This window comes from Chenopodium album, chromosome 18 (assembly GCF_948465745.1).
Source record: "Chenopodium album chromosome 18, dcCheAlbu1.1, whole genome shotgun sequence".
Lineage (NCBI taxonomy): Eukaryota > Viridiplantae > Streptophyta > Magnoliopsida > Caryophyllales > Amaranthaceae > Chenopodium > Chenopodium album.
This window is the reverse complement of record NC_137851.1, coordinates 15,156,965-15,177,667: the sequence shown is the minus strand read 5'-3', so window position 1 is coordinate 15,177,667 and position 20,703 is coordinate 15,156,965. Positions and strand designations below refer to the sequence as shown.

The 20,703-nt window shown below is 35.4% G+C and overlaps 1 protein-coding gene and 1 pseudogene across 2 annotated transcripts; one reads left to right on the top strand and one right to left on the bottom strand.

Annotated features, from left to right (window-relative positions):
• Positions 1-8,719: 8,719 nt before the first annotated feature.
• Positions 8,720-13,222, bottom strand: LOC145591900 (protein FAR1-RELATED SEQUENCE 5-like). Its single transcript, XM_081648383.1, has 8 exons — positions 13,178-13,222; positions 12,360-12,507; positions 12,220-12,315; positions 12,049-12,114; positions 10,589-11,377; positions 10,474-10,516; positions 9,106-9,150; positions 8,720-9,020 (listed from the first exon to the last, which is right to left on the bottom strand). The coding sequence occupies exons 1-8, from the start codon at positions 13,220-13,222 to the stop codon at positions 8,720-8,722; spliced, it is 1,533 nt and encodes a 510-aa protein (XP_081504509.1).
• A 1,290-nt stretch (positions 13,223-14,512) lies between these two features.
• On the top strand, positions 14,513-20,443 carry LOC145591563 (uncharacterized; annotated as a pseudogene). The gene is made up of 3 exons (XR_014102322.1): positions 14,513-16,821; positions 18,991-19,130; positions 19,850-20,443. The product of XR_014102322.1 is annotated as an uncharacterized LOC145591563 (transcript).
• Positions 20,444-20,703: the final 260 nt, after the last annotated feature.

The following is a 20,703-nucleotide window of genomic DNA, read 5'->3' as shown; positions in this document are numbered from 1 at the left end:
GTTATTGTAGAGAGCTGATGATTGACAGTAGCTATGGCCTACAGATATATGTGTGTGGTTTGTGATTAGAAGCCAATTTGTATTACTGTGATTTGCAAAGTGAAATGAATTTGTGCATCATGAACTCTAGTATCAATAGTATGTGAATGGATTGCTTACACCAGTTTGGGTTTTGTTAAAGGGTTTATGTTTGAAATTTCAGTGATGGCTTCAAGTTCCAATTGTTGTATTGCCTGGAACTTTGTTTTTTTTTTCTATCATAGTGTTAAGCCTGAAAACTCTTTCTTATTCACTGTTCCTTTGAAACCTTTGTTGTGGAACAGAGGGTAGTTTGTGGAACCTAGGGTAATTAGAAATTTGTTTGTATGCTTAAAAAGAATAAACTTGAAAATTCCTGGCTACATAAGATCTTAGGTACTGCACACTGATGTCTATATGGGTCAAAGTAGTTGCTCATTCATATCAGACTATAGGTTTGATTTTACTACAAGTGCTTCTGACCCATCAGCAACGGGCAAAGAATCACACAGATGAATCTTCTCTGTTTGATCTGCTGAAGCCAGAGTACACTGATGTGGGTTTGCTCAATGCTCTAATATGGTGCGTGTATCTGAGTAAAGACATGCATGCACCATATTAGAGCATTACCTTACAGAGTATTAAGCTTAGTGTAATTGAATTAGCTCATATAACCACAACGCTTACATTGTTTTTGTGAATTGTTGCAAGTTGAGGAAGAAGGGTTTCAACCACAAGGGTTTCAAGTACAAATTTCAACCACATGGGTTTCAACTACAAGGTTTTTAACAACGACACAGTTTCCAAACTCAAAGTTTTCAGTCCCAAGGGTTTCAGCCATAAGTGTTTCAGCCACACCACTTTCACTCTCAAGGATCCCAAGGCCAAGGTGTTCAGTCACAAGGTCAGATGGTGAAACAAAAAGGCATAGTTGTTGTTACGCAAAAAACTTACTGTTCTAGGAAGGTACAAACTTAAAATTTTATTGCAGGAATTTAGTGATGTTTTTAGTTGGCTTTTGTGTTATTAATGATGCATTTGTTATTTTTTCTTCCAGCCGCCAAACTTCATGTTCAAAGTTGAAGCTATGAGTGAAGTGTTGGAGGTGTTGTCAAAGGATAAGGAGAGGCGTGCGATAATTGAAAGATGTGGCTTCGGTGACCTTTTCCATATAATTAAGATGAAGAAGGGAAAGTTCTGTCGGGGGTTTGCTTATTGGTTGATGAGCAGGGTTGATGGTCACACAGGACTTTTTGAAATGAGTGACGAATGGATGGTGCCACTGTGCCCTACACAATGGCGTTGTGTAATACCCCATATTTTCATATGTATTTTCTAATTAATTAATTAGGAATTATTTTATAAAAAGGGTATTTTAGTAAATTTATTATTTGGAGCCAAAATGATATTTGAATTTTGGCGCCAAAAGTATTTTGAAATCTAAATATTATTTTGGATAAGATTTATTATCCATTTATCTTATTTTAAAATGTTTTAGATATTTTAATTAAAGCAAAATTATATTTTATTAATTATATTAAATGGCCGAAAATTCCCATTTATTTAGCTAGGAAATTCGGATTTTCTATGTATAGAAAATCTGATTTTTCTTAGTTATTTATTGGTGAATAATTGGTATTTAATTAATTAATTATTCTATATTATTTACACAATTATTTTTATTCCTTAAACCAAGCAAAAATCTTCCTAAATACTACTAAGGGAATCCGAAAATCTGAGCTATGGAAAGCTCAGGATTTTCGGCCCTCTTGAATTCTTTTGGGGGAAATTATTTTGGTAAATTGTAATTTTAATTATCTCCCAAAAATCTATTATTTTCCTTAATTCTATTTTTCCATCTTCTTAATATTTGATCATCATATTTTCCTACCTTTTATTCCTCTTGATTATTCCCCAAGTAATCTTCCTTGCCATATTATTTTTCATGACAAACATACCTTCCATATTTAATTATACACAATCACCTTAATATCAAAACTTTCCATATTTCTTTCATTCACTTCTCCAAGTAATTCCATAAACCCTACTTGTCATTATTCTTCCCACATTCTCTTGCTATAATTTTTGCATGAGCTAGCCTATAGATACCCCTCCATACCTCTCACATTCTTCACATCAATTCTCTTCTTTTTTTCTCCTCTTTTTACACAAATCATCCAATTTATCTTTGAAGCCAATTTTCGGGCACTTCTGGTCAGTTTTTGGGGTATTGACGTTTCACAGAAGATTGTTCCTCTTGAAAAATCCTTGAGGTTAGGCTCAAGAATCACCCGATTCAGAGTTATATCGAAGGAGTTACAGCCTCTGCAAGTTCTGTCTATTCTTTCCAACGCAAATCCAATTCTTCTCTTTTCCTTGGTTTCTTATCTTTTCTTCTTCTCTTCTCTTATTCAATTATTATTATTATTATTATTATTATTATTATTATTATTATTATTATTATTATTATTATTATTATTATTATTATTGGGGGATTTATAAAAATTATTATGAGTAGTTTTAATTATATAAAATCAGATTTTTAATGATGTTTATGAAAATTAATTTAAAAGGTTCATGTACATATAGTTGGGGGTTTTTAATTTAATTATTGTGATTATTTGTTAACCTTATATTGATTAAGGTTACATTTATTTGTAGGGTGTGTTCGATCAAGATTCTTGAGGTTCCTTTTGTGTGTTTTTGCTAAGCAAAGATCAAAGTACGTTAGGTGGTTAGATACCTTGAAAGTGATTGTTTTGAATAAGTATGTTTGAATGATTTTTGATGATTGAATTAAATTAAATTGAATTATGATTTATGAAATAAAACTATGTTTGAATAATTGGTTTTAATAATTAAATTTGAGTATTGATTTTATATCATGTTTTAAATAATTAAAATTATTATTCATGTTTTAAAGGTTTGATTTTGAAAGCATGTGGATTTAAATAAAAAGGGAGTTTGAATTATTATTATTGGATTTAAAGAGGATTTATTGAATTATTATTATTAATGCTTTACAAGCATGTTGGTAATCCCACTATGCGGATTTGGTTTATTGATAAGGCCTTGGACTTTGTATGACCGGGTCTTTCCTCAAGAATAGCCTTGTAATATAAGGAGACTAGCTTGGGGGTGTGCATACTTGGGTGAGGAATTGGATTAAAAGGAATTGGTTTAAAAGGAATTGGATTTTAAAGAGGAATTGGTTTATTGAATTGACTATTGATATTGATTATTGAAATTGGTTTTGAAATTTTAAGTTGGAATTATTGGTTAAATCATTGGAAAGGATGGAATTGATTTCAAAAGCATGTTTGCTGATAAATTAAGTTTAATTATCTTGCACTTATCGTACTTAGCATATTTTGCTAATCCGTATTTCTTATTTGTTTTGGTTCGCCCTGTTTACCTTAATGATAAGCAGTGTTGACTAATTTCAGGTGGAGTCAATAATTGAGCATATGGAGTCCCGGGAATGGTTTCACCTAGATTAGGAAGTGTTGGTCTTGTGTTTTATTTTGAGTACTCATGACAATGGTTACTATTTATAGTCTATTATTAATAAGGGAAGAGTATTGAAGTTTTTCGCTGCAAAGTACTGGTTTTGTTTAGAAGTTTGAGTGGCCTTGCGTAATCACGCGGCGGTAATACACCTAAGTCTATCTCTATGGTATAATTATACGTATTATACTAGTATTTCCGTAGAGGGAGATTTGGGGGTGTTACACGTTGCATCTTTGGTATTCCTGCCGGAAGCAAGGATCTTCCAAGGCGGGTAACTGATGGTGGTTTGGCCTTTCAAGATAAAATTTCTATTGCATTTAAGAAATTTTATGGTATAAAAGACAAGAATAATAGGTTTGGGATATCCATGGATATGGCTGCTGAAAAAATTCTGAAAATGCCCGTAATTACGAGGAAAAAGCAAGATGAATTTATGATCGGTTTCTTGGTTGCGATGTTTGGGGGGGCTGTTATGCCCGACTACCGGTGGAAAATTTTTGGTGGCTTCCCTGGCGCCTCCTGTTTGTGTTGGAGTGGAAGCCCGGGAGTACGATTGGTGCACGATGGCGCATGAGTGGTTGATGACATGTGTTAGGGACTTTGCTTCAAAATTTGAGGCTTCTAGTTATGCTGCAGGGGAAGGTGGTTGTTCACTTTTTCTCATGGTTAGTTTTTGTGGTTGTTTACCTTTATATATTAGTTTTTGTGGTTTATATATTAGTTTACGTTGATATTTCATGGTTTAGTCTCACGGATGTCATATAGTCATTATACTACAACTGCAAAGATGACAGTGGTCTGTGATAGTAGTCTGTGGTCTGGGCATTATAGCTCATAGCGAAAGTGCCATAATGGCCATCCCATCGGCTATGCCTTCGAGTCACCACAAACATTTCCCTTTATTAGTCCAGAATAGTTATGGTCTCAAAATTAGAAGAGGCTCAGAGTCCTGAACTCCATCTCATGTCTCATCTTAAGTTGCTTACATGCTATTTTTTTTAAGTAAGTTGCTTACATGCTATTTTTTTAAGTAAGGCTACATGTTTCTTAATGGTATTTTTTTAAGTAAGGCTATTTTTGTAAGTAAGGCTACATGATTATGGAAATGGTCTAGCATTATCTTTATTTATATTCTGATAATATACTATGATTAGTCAAATCACCCTTATAATTCTCATTAATCAATGCTCTGAATTTCTTTTATCAATGATTAGCATATGGTATGATTGTTATCATGTACAAATGTGCTCAAGCTGACAATAAAAAAGTAGACGGTTGTAGGGCCCCAAAAAGTCGTGGTACCCACAAACTCTCACACCATATAGGGTCAACCATCAACTTCCATTCCCTCCCAAAATTAACAGCCATCTTAAATTAAAATAGAAGAAAAAAAAAGAAATTAGAAGAAAGTATAATTTTCCAGATTTTTCAATCAAAATTTTAGGTATCCCATTATTTTCTCCATTGTTTTGCTTATGACAAATTAGTTTCTCGAATTATGCCATGCATTGGTGTTGTTTCATGCTGTTTAGTTTTCGATTCTGGAATGTGTGTTCATTTTTTACAGAAAAATGACTGAGATATTTGTAATTTGGTTTCAGATATTCTACCTCAATCGGCTTTGTATGACTCCAATGAAGTGGGATGTATATCCCAGGCTTGAGGTATGGACTGCAGAGAAGATTAAGGAAGGATATGAGAAGGATTTAAAGAAGATAAAGGACTATGGGTTGTTGAAAGTAAGTGGTTCAATTCTAATTCAGTCGGTATTTTGTTATTATTTTATTTGGTTTCCGCTAGATTTAATTGTGGAGCACTTGTTTTTGTAGTCATTGGATGTGGCTTATGGGGAGAGGCATCCTAGGGTTCCGCGAGACTGTGTCGAGCCCTTTGAAGTCTCGGTTGCAAATGAGGTAGGGCAAACAATATTATTTTATGGCACCCTACACCGATTCTCTTCTTGTAGTTCGAGTGGATTCTACTTGCCACTTTTTATGCTTCAGTGTTGCTATGAGGAGAATGTATTTCAAGCCACGACGTTACATATAGGCAGATCTCCATTGTGAACGTCGGCCCGATGCCGAGAATGCCAAGTTGATCCCTAGAGGTACCACTGCGCTGCACTGGAATGCGAGGGGTGTGGATCGTCATTCATTCATTCAAAACTTCAGAACCTTATTCAATGAGCTTCGTCCAGTTGTGTGGGTCATTACCGAATCTCGAGTAGATCGGGAAACCCTTGTGAAACTTACTGCTGAAATGCCAAGGAAGTATCGCGTCTTGGGTACATGTCCTTATGGGTGCGTTGGTGGTGTCATTCTTGTTTGGAACCGGCTATTTGAACTAAGGTTCGCAGATGCTACAACCCTCACCACCAACCTGTACTATAATGAGTTGTTTCAGGTTTCTTTCTCCATAAGGTAATTGTTGCTACTAACTGTCTTCGACCATAATACCAATACAATGATATTTGCATTATGTTGGTATACCAACTAATGTCCAACTGCACTTTATGCAGCACTGTGTGACTGATCTTGCAAGAACTCAAGTATGGAAATGCTTGGAACACTTGACTATCCACCATCCGGCTATCGACTAATTATAATGGAGCTATTTTGTAAAATTTAGTACGGGAAAAATTATGCTTATGGAATTATGTTGTTATTGTATAAGTTACTATGGCTATCGACCTTTTAGATCTAAGACTAATTTTAAGTATTAGTACTGTAATATTATTACGGTTATTCTTGCGTAATATTAAATCTTAGTACGTGTTGTTGATATTACGTTATATTACGTTGGTATCACGTTTTAATTCAATTCTAACTATGTTATTTTTTTGAATGGTATATCATAAGCTTTTTCTTTGTATGATAGCATACCAATATGATTTACATCAGAGATTAACATACCAATTAAATGTTAAATGGTTGTAACCAAATTATGGATATGTTTCCGGTTGGTATGCTAACCTTTTCGGTTGGATGATTTATATTTATCGTGAAGCATACCAATAATACAAGGAACATTATATGTTTGCATTAAAATATTTTAAATCGAACATATAAGCGAACCTCACATTCACTTTCTATATACTACAATCCTATTTTTGTAAGTCAATGAAAAAGAACACTACTTTGGTCTCCTATTCTTCTAAAAAAGTGATCCTCTCTAAAATAGAGAGAAAATATGAACAAGATGAACACACCAAACAGGTAAGTAATGGTCCAAGGTAAAGTCCACTGCTCCAAACTCGACGTTATACATACGTCGAAAAGGGAAAAGCTAAAGTTGAAGACTTTCGACATCGTGAAGGAACTTGGAGAACCAGGGGAAAGGGATCGCGGATGTCAAGGATGATATTATTTCACTCATCATACCCTATGTTGGTATTTATTGTATACCATCATACCCTAATGTTGGTATTAATTGCATACCATCATACCCTATGTTGGTATTAATTGCATACCATCAAATCCTATGTTGGTATTTATTGCATACCATCAAACCCTATGTTAGTATTAATTGTATACCATCATACCTTATGTTAGTATTAATTGTATACCGTCATACCCTATGTTGGAATTAATTGTATACCGTGTCATACCCAATGTTGGTATTTATTGTATACCATCAAACCCTATGTTGGTATTTATTGTATACCATCATACACTATGTTGGTATTTATTGTGAGCTTAAATTGTACAATTACTGATGAAGGCAATAGTAATGATTAATGAAAGCTGAATAAGTGCATATACAACTGAGTCCATCACCATCAAATAAGAATCCTATTGGTATTTCTAGTTCATACTATCCAAGCCATAAATAGCGTACAATTACAATATGTCAGTTCTAACAGTACTCACAGGCTGTGAAATGAATTTGTAACAAACTTATTGAGTCAATAATCAATTATTATTCCTAGAGAAATTAGAATGAGTATGTATGGTCGTGTTAGGGGCAAAGCCAGGATTGATAAAGTGGCAACCATCCCCAAAATGCAGTTGTCCATGGTACGCATTGTTAGTGAAGTAACCAACTGCCGCACTTTGCTAATTGATATGATTCCCACTAGCTAGTACCCTTCCGTTCAACGCCGAAGGCCCCACTCCCAATTCCAGCATAATATCTATCCTTGGTTGAGCTACACATACAAACAGGTGGTAATTGTTTATTTGTATCCAATACACCAATATCACAACGCAAAGGTTACACACTAAATGCATTAGTTAACTAGACTACATATACCTGACTATTGTTAACTAAAATATTGTTATGCTGTTGGAGGTGTAACATATCCCCCCCTAAAATTAGAAATGGGGATTACGCTGAGTAGGTAACACGTTGGGGAAACAAACATGCACGCAATACTTTTTGTTAAAAATACTGAGCAATGAAAGTAATGAACATGTGACATACATGATACACTAAAATCAGAAAACCTTACTTGTTGTTGGAACTCCGCAGGATGTTGCAGGAACTCATGGGGATGTTAGACAATCCCATAATCATATTCTAAATGATCGTTATGCCTCTTGGCCTATTTCTTCTTACCACATGTCTTTGGAACCTTGGCCTTGGCCTTTTCTCGATCTACTGGGGATACAAACCGTGTTGCTCGAGGTCTGCCTTTCTTATTATTACCTCAAGGTTCTGGATCTTTCACACATGTAGAACTAGGTGTGTCTAAGGAACCTGCAGCGCTTGCTTTATTAACTGAGCTTGGGGTTTTGGGAGTTAGATGTGTAGCATGTTTCACTGCCTCCACATCAACACTAAGCCTTTCATCCCCACCAGAACCTTGGCCTAACCCTTCTGCCAACACACAAAGTTCATCGACCTTAATGCTCATTAGCTGAATCAAGTCCATCAAGACTTCAACAACTTCATCTGATGCTGAACCACGCAATACAACAGGTTCAAGGGCTAACATCAACTTATCATATTTTCGAACCTCTTCTATTTTTGACGCATCATGATAGACACCTTTAACGAGAGTGTATTTCCTACTAATATCCTTTCTCCACCGGTCAAGTATGTACATGGAAGGGACATTAGTTACGCCACTCATGTCTACAACCTTAATTATGTGCCTACAAACTATCCCATGACATTCAAAGTGGCGACAGTCACAGTACGCCTCCTGTCTCTCTTTGTTGTACAAAACAGTATAATACTTCACCCGACCTTAAAGAGGAGTCTCCTTCCTTTTTTTCTTGCAATATATCCATACACGGTCTGAGAACACATACTCCTCCTCATTATGTGACACCGACTTCTTTGATACAAGAGTAACATATGCGACTCGGTTGCACTGGTTTTGTACTTCTACAAACTTCGCATCCGTGTACAACTTCTGAAATTTACGTTCCAGCCCAAATTCTGATATCAAAGGTCTCACAAAACGTGTACAGTTGGCATCCGCTTCCTTCTCATCGTTTGCTCGGCTTTCTATCGCCTTACAGTAATTAGGAGCAAACTCACATAGCCTGGTATGATTGTTAACATATCTATCAAAAAAGCTATTTATGCTCTCAACCCTTTGAGTTGTCTACATTCCTGCCCAAAACACACCTTTCACATATGCGAGAATCCACATCTCTCGTTCCTCGTATAGGCCTATCCAAATAAATATGGCATTTAAACGATTAACAAGCCCTTTAAGCATCAACTGGAAGTCCTAATACTTATCATTAATAGGAGGGGAAAAACATTAACAGACACCTAATACTCAACAAGCATATTGCAGCCTATATTACTGAGATGTGGGTATAAGAGCTACATACACATTATATCCAAATGTCAGACACATGAAAGATATAATATCAAACAAGGAAACATTATTTATAATATATGGACTCAAGTGAAAGGCCAAGAAATTCAGAAAACATAAGTATTCCCATTTTAGAAAGATTTTGTAAATGTATACAATGCGTACCACAAACATTTCCCATGAATTTGTTTTGTTAATTCTTGTTAAAATTAAGTTCTCCATCATCCCTTTTCTAAGCATATTCCCATAATTTCCCTGTTGTTCTTTCTAACACAATTCTCTAAAATGGTTCAACTTAATAGAAGTTGAAGGTCTGACATCTGAATGAAATTTGGAATTTTGGGTAGCCCATGCTAAATTTGTAATATTGTTTATCAACCTAGTGAATGCTAAATCTCCAAAACAAAGAAGCTTGATGGTACACCAACATAGGGTTTGATGGTACACAATAAATACCAACATTGAGTTTGATGGTATACAATTAATTTCAACATAGGATTTGATGGTATACAATAAATACCAATATAGGGTATGATGGTATACAATAGTGAATGCTAAATCTGTAATATTGTTTATCAACCTAGTGAATGCTAAATCTCCAAAACAAAGAAGCTTCTTTAGGATACACATAGGAAGCATAATACTCTTGCTTCAAATATTCATAAGTAAACTATTAAACTAACAATAGAATTCTGATGGGGGCAACAGATTAAAGTGAAATGTGTTAGATTCAAAGTTGCATGTTGCAGGACAAAAAGTACTAGCAGCAGAAAATAGATGAAGAATACACACTCTAAGGTAATTAACACTTATCTTAGTTATAATGCTGATTATTAGTATGTTATGATCGGCCTCATCAACAAACTACACTTAAAGTGACAATTTAATGTGATTTTTTGTTGAGCGAGCTTTAATTGAAAGTAATTATAACTTAATATTTAACAACTCGGTAAGAACCCAAAGCCTTGAAAAAAAATCAGAGAGTAAGAACCCGAAGAAATAAAAAAAAAACAAGGAGTAAATTTTTTTCACTTAGATAATTTCTCTACATATTATATGCTTATTTTTAAAAAACTCATGTTTTAACAAACTAAATTCTCACTTAATGTTCACATACAGAAACTACAACCTATTTTGTTTGGTCAACAAATTGGCATCTCTTCACATACACTCGCAAAACAAACACAAACACAAAAATAGCATAAGCATAGACTGAATTTCATCATGCAATCACCAGCAAAAACATCAATATTAACAAGCTATTATTACATTACACAAACGCACCTTCCAGCCACTCGTAGCACTCATACTCTATAAGCTTGAATTTATTCACAACTTCCCACCAAGAATCAACAAACTCCTCTGGAGTAATGCTATTGTAGATGACATGTTGCAATGCCTCTTTAACATCTTCGTAATTAGAAATAACACCAGATTTTTGTCTGAACTTCTTCATGATGTGCCACAAACACCACCGATGACGTGCTTGCGGCATTGGGAAAACAGCTCTTATTGCCTTCCTCATAGTAGGATCCTGATCTGTCATGATTGCAGCCAGGGGCTTTCCACCCATGCAAGAAACCCAAGTATTGAATAACCACTCAAACGTCTCGGCATTCTCATGGGAAACCAAAGCACATCCAAGTAGGATTGTCTGACCATGGTGATTGGCCCTGACAAAGTTCGAAAAGGGGAGCTCACACTGGTTTGTCAAGTATGTTGAATTGAAGTAGACAACATCTCCAAAATACTGAAACGCTTCCCTACTCCGGGCATCAACCCACATGATATCTTTCAATCTCCCCTTTTCATCAAGGCGATGCATGTGAAATTTTTTTTGATTATCTGCAGTCACTCTATCAAAATACTCCACCATAGCCGCGGCATCACCATTTTTTAACTTCAACCTCCTCTTATTCACCAAATTATGAATATCTTTTTTCGTGAATCCCACATTCTCAACACCATGTCTTTGGCCCGCCAAGTTGTTGAATATCTGCCCTACCGGGGCGCCAGATGCATGGTCAGTTTCAATCCTATGCTCCAAATGCTTAGTACGTAATTTTTTCCTTCCTATACATTGCAATGTGTCTTGACAACTTGGGACTCACTATGTGATTGTGCTCATTAACTACTAGGGTTGTCCATTCGGTTTTTGGTTTGGATTTAGCCCAAACCCAATCCGATCTGAAATAAATTTCGGTTTTTAATTTTCAAATCCAATCCGATCCGAATTACTTACCAAATCCAATCCGATCCAATCTGAATTATAATTCGGTTATTTGGATCCAATCCGAAAATCCGAATTAAAATACGTTGCTAATTTTTTTGGGTCTAATGCGATTATAAAAATAAAATTCCATTAATAAAATTCAATTCTTGAAAATATAGTAGTACATGATTTATACAAGTATTGAAAACATAGGTTTACATGATTAAATATATTATAATCATAAACGTAGTTTAATATGATTAATATTAACAATATTTTTTTGTAAAATAACGCTTTCATAATTCGGTTATTTCGGTTTTTTGGATCCAAACAAGGTCAATCCGATCCGAAAATCCGAATTTTCAAAAAAATTCAATCCGATCCAATCCGAATTGATAAATTCGGTTTGGATTGGGTTGGATTTCGGTTTTTATCCGAATAATGGACACCCCTATTACCTACTTTCTTGATCTGCATTCACTTTCATTGTTGCCTTACCCATACATCATAACTGGGCAGTTGCATTTTTTACTCTTCTTCTTCACAGATGGCTCATCATAAACCACAACCCTCTTCCCATTAACCCTCCTCCTGTATGCTGTCATACCGTAACACTCACACTTTCAAACATAAGTGCTATATGATCTTGTCTTTCCACCACCTATACGTACAACACCAAATCCCTCTTGCTTCCCATAATTACGATAATAATTATTCATGTCATCCCAATTACTTAGCTCCATTCCTACTTCTGGGGGTACTACAGCTGCCTCTACACATCTACCTGAACTCTCTAAGCCTGCACATTGTAAATCCACACTACATTCGTCCCCGGTAATGTACATTCAGCAGGAGGGTCTGTATTCAAGTCAAAACCCTCATGTACATCATTATTCAAATCATCATTCAAATCAAAATGATCACTTTCATCACTATCAGAACAACTATATGAGCTGCAGCTTAGGTATGTGCCCTCCTCTTTATCTTGGTTCTAGTTCACAACATTACACTCCTAACCAAACCAAACAAAAAATTAATCAAAACATAGTCTTCCCTAATCATAATAAAACACAAAGCAAGAATAGAACACCACAACAAGATCAATAGAAGTCATGAAACAGCAAAGAGTAGATATTTCCTCCTAAGTAAGTATTTAATTTACCTTTTACCCATTTATAGTTCACATGTACTAACTACTATTTCATGTATGGTTGTTGGTATTACCAGTACGTACCATTAACCATGTAGATGGTATACAAACGTTAACGTTGCAACACTTGTATTCATGCATGATGGTATGGTTCTGAATTGTGTATTGTTGAATAATTAAAGATAAGTAACTACAAATCAAATATAAATTAATCAATTACTGAAAATTATACTTGTTCACGCATACTCAATTTCACCATATTGTTCAATTTCTCAAGAAGAAACAAATGTCACCATATTGTTCAATTTCTAAAAATCCGACTCTCAAATTTTATTTCTCAACATTAGGATACCCATTTCTTAAATATGGAACTAAAATAAATTGTTCAATTTCGCAAAGCATTCTCAAAATCCAATTCTCAACTTCATAAAACCGAAATTACCATAATCAAAATCAATTAAATTTTGGGGAAACAAACAAAAAAAAAAAAAAAATCAAAATCATTACTTACCTCAATCATCTCACTGTCTTTGTTCCCCGAATTACCATAATCCATTCCGCCAACCGCACCTACCACCTACAAATCCGCACCAAAACTTCTTCTATTTTCAGATCCAAAATTGTAGCTCACTCAATTTTCGGAAATTAATTACTCCCAGAATAAGGGCTTCTCTCAAATTTGGGGCCTTTAGAACACTTTGGAGCTTCAATTTACTATTTTGTGTATTTCTATTGCTTTGAGGTAGGGGGAGGGAACCCCATTAATTATGTTACCAAAATTCGAGAGGGAAAAAATTGGGGAAAATTTTGGGGATTTTTCCGGCCATAGATTCATTGTTGTGGCTGGTGAAATTTTGGGGAGGGAATCTAATTGTACAAAGTGGTGGTCCCTTTTTCTTTTTCAGTTATTTTGTTTTATTATGCCTTTTTAATTTTAATTTTTTTTGTTTTTTTTTTCATTTAGTTGAGTCTAAAGCGGACTCAACTTAGTATAGCCCAAGAATTTCTCTTTTTAAATACTTGCTCAATTTCTCTATGTGCGGAGTTTTAGGAGAAATTAATGAAATATGGTGGTAGTGGGCTAGGTGGAAGAATAAAAAAAATTATAAAAAGCAAAAGTAGTTGAGAGAATTGGAGGAGAGAGAACATGAAATTAATAAAATATGATTAATTGTGGGTCTACTAGGTGAGAGGAATTCATTAAATATTGTAAAAGCTTTCCAAATAAGGAAATGGATCAAGTGTTTAAAAACAGCTGAAAAAGGAAAGTGGAACAAGTACGAGTATTTAAAAACGAAGGGAGTAAGAAACAAAAGGCTTAAAACAAAATAAAGATCGGGGCTTTCCACCGGTGAAGTCCGATGGGAGCCCCTTCAAATTGAGCTGTGCCCAGTTAATTCCCCAAATATGTTTATCTGGGGGTATAATCGCCTTTTCAAGTATCAGTTGAGGGGTACATGCGTCTTTTCATATACTAGTTGAGGGGTACATATGTAATTTCCTCACCGAACAGTAAAAGCAAGTTGTAAACAGTGATTGGACAGCTCATCAAAAATACTGAATAAATGACCAAGCTTTTTCAATATATTTACAGAAATGCCACTAGATTAACAAAAATTCGTTTATCTGCCAAATAAACTTGTATTTGCCGTTCAAAATTGACAATGTTTATTTATTTATTTATTTATTTATTATTATTATTATTTTTTTAAAAAGGGTGATTTAAGTATTTGGATTTTGAGTCCTTATCCAATGAATTCTTATTTAATTTTGTTGAATCTATTTTCTTTGTCGTTTAATTATTAATTATAAATACCTTATGAAGTTATGATATTAATCAATGAGAATTAGTACCCTTTGGGATTCTTTTCAAAGAAAAAAAAAAATTCCAATTCAATTTTAGGTCTCTTCCCCCATTTTCGGTTTCTCATTTCAAACCCTCGTATTTCTATTTTTCACCAAAGAAAAACTCAAGTTCCACAACAATGGCGGCAACCCATATCCCAGCACCTAAATCATCTCTTTCTTCCCTCCTCAATCTCCTCCCATCATTCTTCAAAAACAACAAATTCAGCGATGCTAAATCCCATTTACTTACTTTCATCGCCTCCGATTCTCAACACACTCTTCATCACCATCTCCTTCACCCTTCTTCCCATCTTCCTCCACCCACCAAAGCCCTTTTCGACACCGCAATCTCCGCCTACTGTCAGTCAGGAAAACCCCATTTTGCCCTTCAAATCTTCAAGAAGATGAAGCGCCTCAAGCTCAAGCCTAAGCTTCTCACTTGCAATACTTTGCTCAATTCATTGGTAAAATACCCATCTTCTCATTCTATTTCTAGTTGTAGAGATTTGTTTGATGATATGGCTCGAATTCGGGTTGCCCCAAATGTTGTTCCTTTCAATATTTTGATTAATGGGTATTGTTCGGAATTTCGATTTAAGGATGCTATGGAAGTGCTTAAGATTATGTCTGATTTTAATTGTTTTCCTGATAATGTTACTTATAATACTATTTTGGATGCATTGTGTAAGAAAGGTAGGTTGAATGATGTTAGAGAATTGTTGTCTGATATGAAGGATAAAGGGTTGGTTCCTAATAAGAATACTTATAATATATTGATTAATGGGTATTGTAAGATGGGGTGGTTGAAGGAGGCGGCGCAGGTTATCAATTTGATGACACATAATAATTTGTTGCCTGATGTTTGGACTTATAATATGTTGATTAATGGGTTGTGTAGTGATGGGAAGATTGATGAAGGTTTGAGGAAGAGAGATGAGATGGAGAAGTTGAAATTGACGCCGGATGTTGTTACGTATAATACTTTGATTAATGGGTGTCTCAAGTTTAGGGATAGTAACGAGGCGTTTGCGTTGTTGGATGAAATGAGGGATAAGGGAGTGGGGAGGAATGCGGTTACTTATAATATAATTATCAAGTGGTTTTGTGATCAAAAGAAGATTGGAGAGGCAACGAATGTGCTAAAGGAGATGGAAGAGAGTGGAGTTTCACCAGATTGTGTGACTTATAATACTATAATTAATGCATATTGCAAGATGGGGAACTTTGGAGAAGCTTTTAAGGTGATGAGTCAGATGGGTAGGAAAGGCTTGAAGATGGATATATTTACATTGAATATGTTTCTTCATACTCTTTGTGAGGACAAGAGGCTTGATGAGGCGCATGAGCTACTCAACAGTGCCATTAGGCGGGGTTATGTGCTTAATGAAGTGAGTTATGGTACTCTGATTATGGGGTACTTTAAGGATGAAAAGGAGGAGAGGGCTTTAAAGGTTTGGGAGGAGATGAAAGAGAAAGGGGTCATTCCAAGTGTTGCTACATATAATTCTTTAATTGCTGGGTTCTGCAAATCAGGAAAAACTGATCAAGCAATTGGAAAGTTGAATGAACTTATGGAGAATGGATTATTCCCAGATGAGACTACATACAACACCATCATCCATGGTTACTGCTGGGAGGGTAAAGTTGAGCAAGCATTTCAGTTTCACAACAAAATGGTGGAGAAAGCATTTAAGCCTAATGTGTACACCTGTAATATTCTTCTGCGCGGTCTTTGCTCTGATGGGATGCTACAATGAAGTTGATGCAGTTACCTACAATACATTGATAACAAGTCTGTGTAAGGACGGAAGACTTGAAGATGCTTTAAACCTTGTGGAGGACATGATGGAAAATAATGTAGGACCGGATAAGTACACCTACAATGCCATTTTCAATGCTCTTGCCAGTGCAGGGAGAACAATGGAAGCAGAAAAATTTAGGGAAACAATGCTTCAATCTGGAATGTTGCAGGATCAATGCTCACAGCTTGAAAAGGGCGTATCAGTTGAGGCTGATGTAGTGACGGCAGAGCCAATCTCATGTGCTGAAGACTTTTCAAAAAGGATAAATGAACTGTGCATGGAAGGTCGGTACAGGGAAGCAATGGACATATATCAAGAGGCTAGCCATAAAGGAGTAGCTGTAAATAAGACAACTTATTTCACTCTGATTGAGGGGCTCCTTAAGAGAAGAAAATCCATATCAAAAGGAGCTCGTTGACTTCTGGTTCTATGATGGGTTCTCATGACCTATTTACTTCCTTGGTATCGATGGATTTAGATTCGACTGAATCAGAACACACCTGAGGTACTTATTGCAGAAACTGGAAACATATTGTTTTTTCTTCACTTATTTGCATATAAGTTTGTTTCCTCAAAAAAAATTTGCATATAAGTTTGTGCTTGGATCTTGGTGCTCATAATAACAGAAGCGTTTTGTAAGTGACTTCCTTCCCAATGTGAAACTCTTACATCCGTCAGTATCCACTCTATGGATAGCAGTTTTTCTTACATGTGTGTAGCTGTGTTTTTGTCAGCTGTGTGTTTTTATGCAATATTAAATCCAGTTTAAGCATGTGAATTTTGATTTGGTCAGAAACCATTGTGTCTTAACACTTATTGAGCCATTGGATGGTTAAAATATAATGATTCTAGTGTCTTTAAGTCTTAACACTTTTGCATGGGTTTTCCAGAAGTGCCTCAGGCAATAGGGTCCTGGAGGTGAAGGCAAATGCTTAGGAGCGATTCATACATTTCTTTAGTAAAAAGGCATCATACCTAAAAAGTATGGAATGTGGAGTTTTTTACAAACAAATGAAATTTTGTTTGATTCATTCTATGATTGACTGATTTTTCATAGTTGTGTTTCTTAATACAGATATCATATGTATTACGAAAAATGAATTTTCTTTTAATGAGAATTTTCTATTAAAAATAAAAGCTTGGTGCAATTTTAGTAGGGGGCTCATGCCCTTTGCGACTTAAGAGCCTTGTGGAGTTGTGGTACCCTGGTGATCATCATTCCCTCAGACTCGTACCTTAATGCCAAACCTTTCCTCATTTTAATGCACTGCATGAGTGCATGTCTATAGGTGTTCTTATAGTCTTATCTTCTAACTTGAAGTGCTGCCGTTGTACGTGAAATGTGTGATGGCGGTGGTGGTTGTTGGTTGCACACTTGCACTCCATTTATTCTGTGAGTAGTTTTGAGAGGAGATAGAAAGAGGGGGGATCATTTAAAGATCATGTGAACAGTCAACACTGGATTTTTGGTCAACATTTGTTTTTCGGCCATAGATGTTACTTTACAACATAAAAATTTTAAAAGGTGGTTATTACCACATATTTTTTCAATGGTGGTTTTTGCAAAAAACTGGAATTTAAAAGGTGGTTTTTGACAAAATTTCCTAATGTAACATTTGAATGTTTCTATATGGTATATCCTGATTATTTATCATCAGTGAGTTTGATACTTTGATTGTTTGTGTTGGCATTTTGCTGATGATAAATCAATATTTACTCACCCTTTCTTTCCCCATTCTCACTGAGGTTGCAATAGTAGGAAAAAAATGTCAAATGTCTTGTGATAAATGCGCTGGTTCTTTCATGGTGCATTTGAAACTGCAAGTTTATTTTTTTTAAAAAACAATAACACTCAAATACTCTGGTTTTGGACTAATCAGTGGCTTTGAATCTATATATATTTTTTAAATTCTTTTTCTTCACCCCTATCTCCCTCTTCTTTCTGTCTCTCTTTCTTTTTGACCTATTTTCCATCTCTCTCCTCTCATTTCTTCATCCCTTTCTCTATCTCTCCTCACACATCTTCACCCTATTCCCTATCTTTCTTCTCACCCTCACATCATCTCTATCTCAACTCTGGCACTGCGAAGAACGAGCTCCGGATGATCTCTGGCTGTCTTTAGGTTATGAGTGGAATGAGATGTGTTGTGGCCTTGTTGGTGTTGTATAGCTAAGTGTGCTTTATTTCTGATAGATGAACTCTGTTTAGAAAATATTTATATGATTTTTCTGATCTGATTAGGTTCAAAAATATAATTTAATTTAGACAGTACAGGTTCTATTTCCTGCATTTGAAAAAGCACAAGAGATTCAGTTGATAATGAATGACTTGTGTGGGTGTCAACTTATGAAAATTAAAGTTTGCTGGAGACTCCAAACTGGTTTATAATGTTTGCATCCTCAGGATTAAAGTACTTAGCAATTTTGAGGCAATTTAGAGTCTTTCCTTCAGAGCTAAATTGCCTAGTCTGCAGGGGTTCTGTGGGACTGAAGGTAGATCTCCAGTCACTAACAAGACCTGCCCTGCTTAATATAACGAAGCCTTTAATTTAATAAAATGAATTATCTGATGGTATTGGCTGTTCTTGTTTCTTCCCTCTTTGGTAAATAAATTGAAGTCTGAGTATAGCACTCTAATCCATTTCACCTGTGAGTGTGGAATTTTTTTTTTCAGACTACAGGGCCCTCTATGATTCAATGGCCAAATCAACTATGAAATGCTTACCATTTTGGAAGCTGGCTCTAGTGAGATTCTTGCCCTAGTGGTGATGCCAGACTGTCCTAGTGTCCCAAGAATGCCATAAAATTAAAGAGGTGAGCTTTCTGTTTTGCTGAGCTGAACCGTTCACTATATCTCCTTTTCCTGCACCCATGAAAAAATCAAATAATTTATAAAAATGGGCCTTAAATATTTTCCTGCATTATTGTGCTCTTGTTCTAAAAATCTCATGCTGAACTAATATGATGCCTCAATTTATTCATGTGATATTCTAGTATTTACTTCCTAATATCTGCAAATAGAGCAATGACTTGATAACTTACTAGTGACAACTTACAGATAGGACAAAACAAGATGAATGAACGTGCCCTAAGTTGTGACATCTCCTATCTCATTGAACATTTATGTCTGCTATTTCAGCTATAACAATCTATAACATCTTTGACACGTTAGAAAATTTAAAAGCTGCAGCAGGCTCAAGATTTTGCTACCCTTAATCTCTTAAGATCAAATTCCTTGCATCAATTTCTTATGTTTTAATTTTAGTCAAATGTGACTGTAACTGTCATGTTTAACCTTCATGTACCCAAGAAATTATTTGGATTTCAAAATCTGCAGCTAGGGTATTAGCTGCAAAAAATATTGATGCCTAGGTTCAGAACTTCAGATAAATTTAGTGGACTGGATTTACTCTTTAATGTATGTGCCAAGATGCACTCCTCTTTAGTTATCCCTTGAAGTAAGATACTGTAATCTTTACCTCTGAATCTCTTATTCTTTCGCTGTTAAATGTCTCTAAATGTATCTTTTCTAGATGCTGTAAAATCTGCTGGACGCAACTGATAACAGTGACCTGTCTAGTGTGCGTTGAAATATGGAACTTACTCTGGATTTGTGGAGTTACATGTAGAGCAAGGGTCTATTTTGGAAGCTGAAGCTGAACATTTCCTGTAAAATGTGATTGCCTCACAGAATTTGACATGCCGTGCTGCTGGTGCCACAGCATGCTGCCACCGTTGCTGCTGCTGGCACTGCACACTGCCGTTGTGTCTTCCTCATAATCAGTGCCAGTACTGAAGTGTCTGATGCTATCGTCTCCCTGAGAGACCAACACGCAATCTTTGGAGGATGGATGCAGCTGATTTTAGCATTGGAAGAAATGCCCCAATCTCCTCCCAAACAACCCGCCCTTGATGATCATCAAATCCTCATCATGGGTACGAGAGATGGAAATGCTGACTACTGGGCTACCACTCCAAGTACTTTAGGATAAATATGTTACACATATTACCGCTTTTGATATTGTACATACTACTGAAAAAATTCCTATAGCGTACTCTCTCTAGTTTAAATAATTTGTTATATCGTCCAAACTCCTTATTACAGAATACAGAGTAACAAAGATAAAGACATGATCATACAAAAAGATGAATGAATGTTTCATCTTTTCTATGGTAACATTATTATTATTATTATTATTATTTTTTTATAATTTAAAAAAAAAAAAAATCCTATGATGGGATATATATTAATATATATATGTGACTAATTCGTCTAATTGACCATTAAAGACGAATGATTGGAGCATCAGTTACATATGAATTCATGAAATTAATTAGTCATTCTAGGTACAACACAAATGTGACCAATTCTGTGTTATTCTAGCTT

Bases quoted from the DNA above. Each gene is read 5' to 3' on its own strand.
- LOC145591900 (XM_081648383.1), bottom strand. From the start codon at position 13,222: ATGGATTATGGTAATTCGGGGAACAAAGACAGTGAGATGATTGAG. The intron at 12,316-12,359 runs GTACATTACCGG...TACAATGTGCAG, and splicing joins TACAGACCCTCCTGCTGAAT to GCTTAGAGAGTTCAGGTAGA. The intron at 11,378-12,048 runs GTAAAAAATGCA...TGCAATGTATAG, and splicing joins GCCATCTGTGAAGAAGAAGA to GAAGGAAAAAATTACGTACT.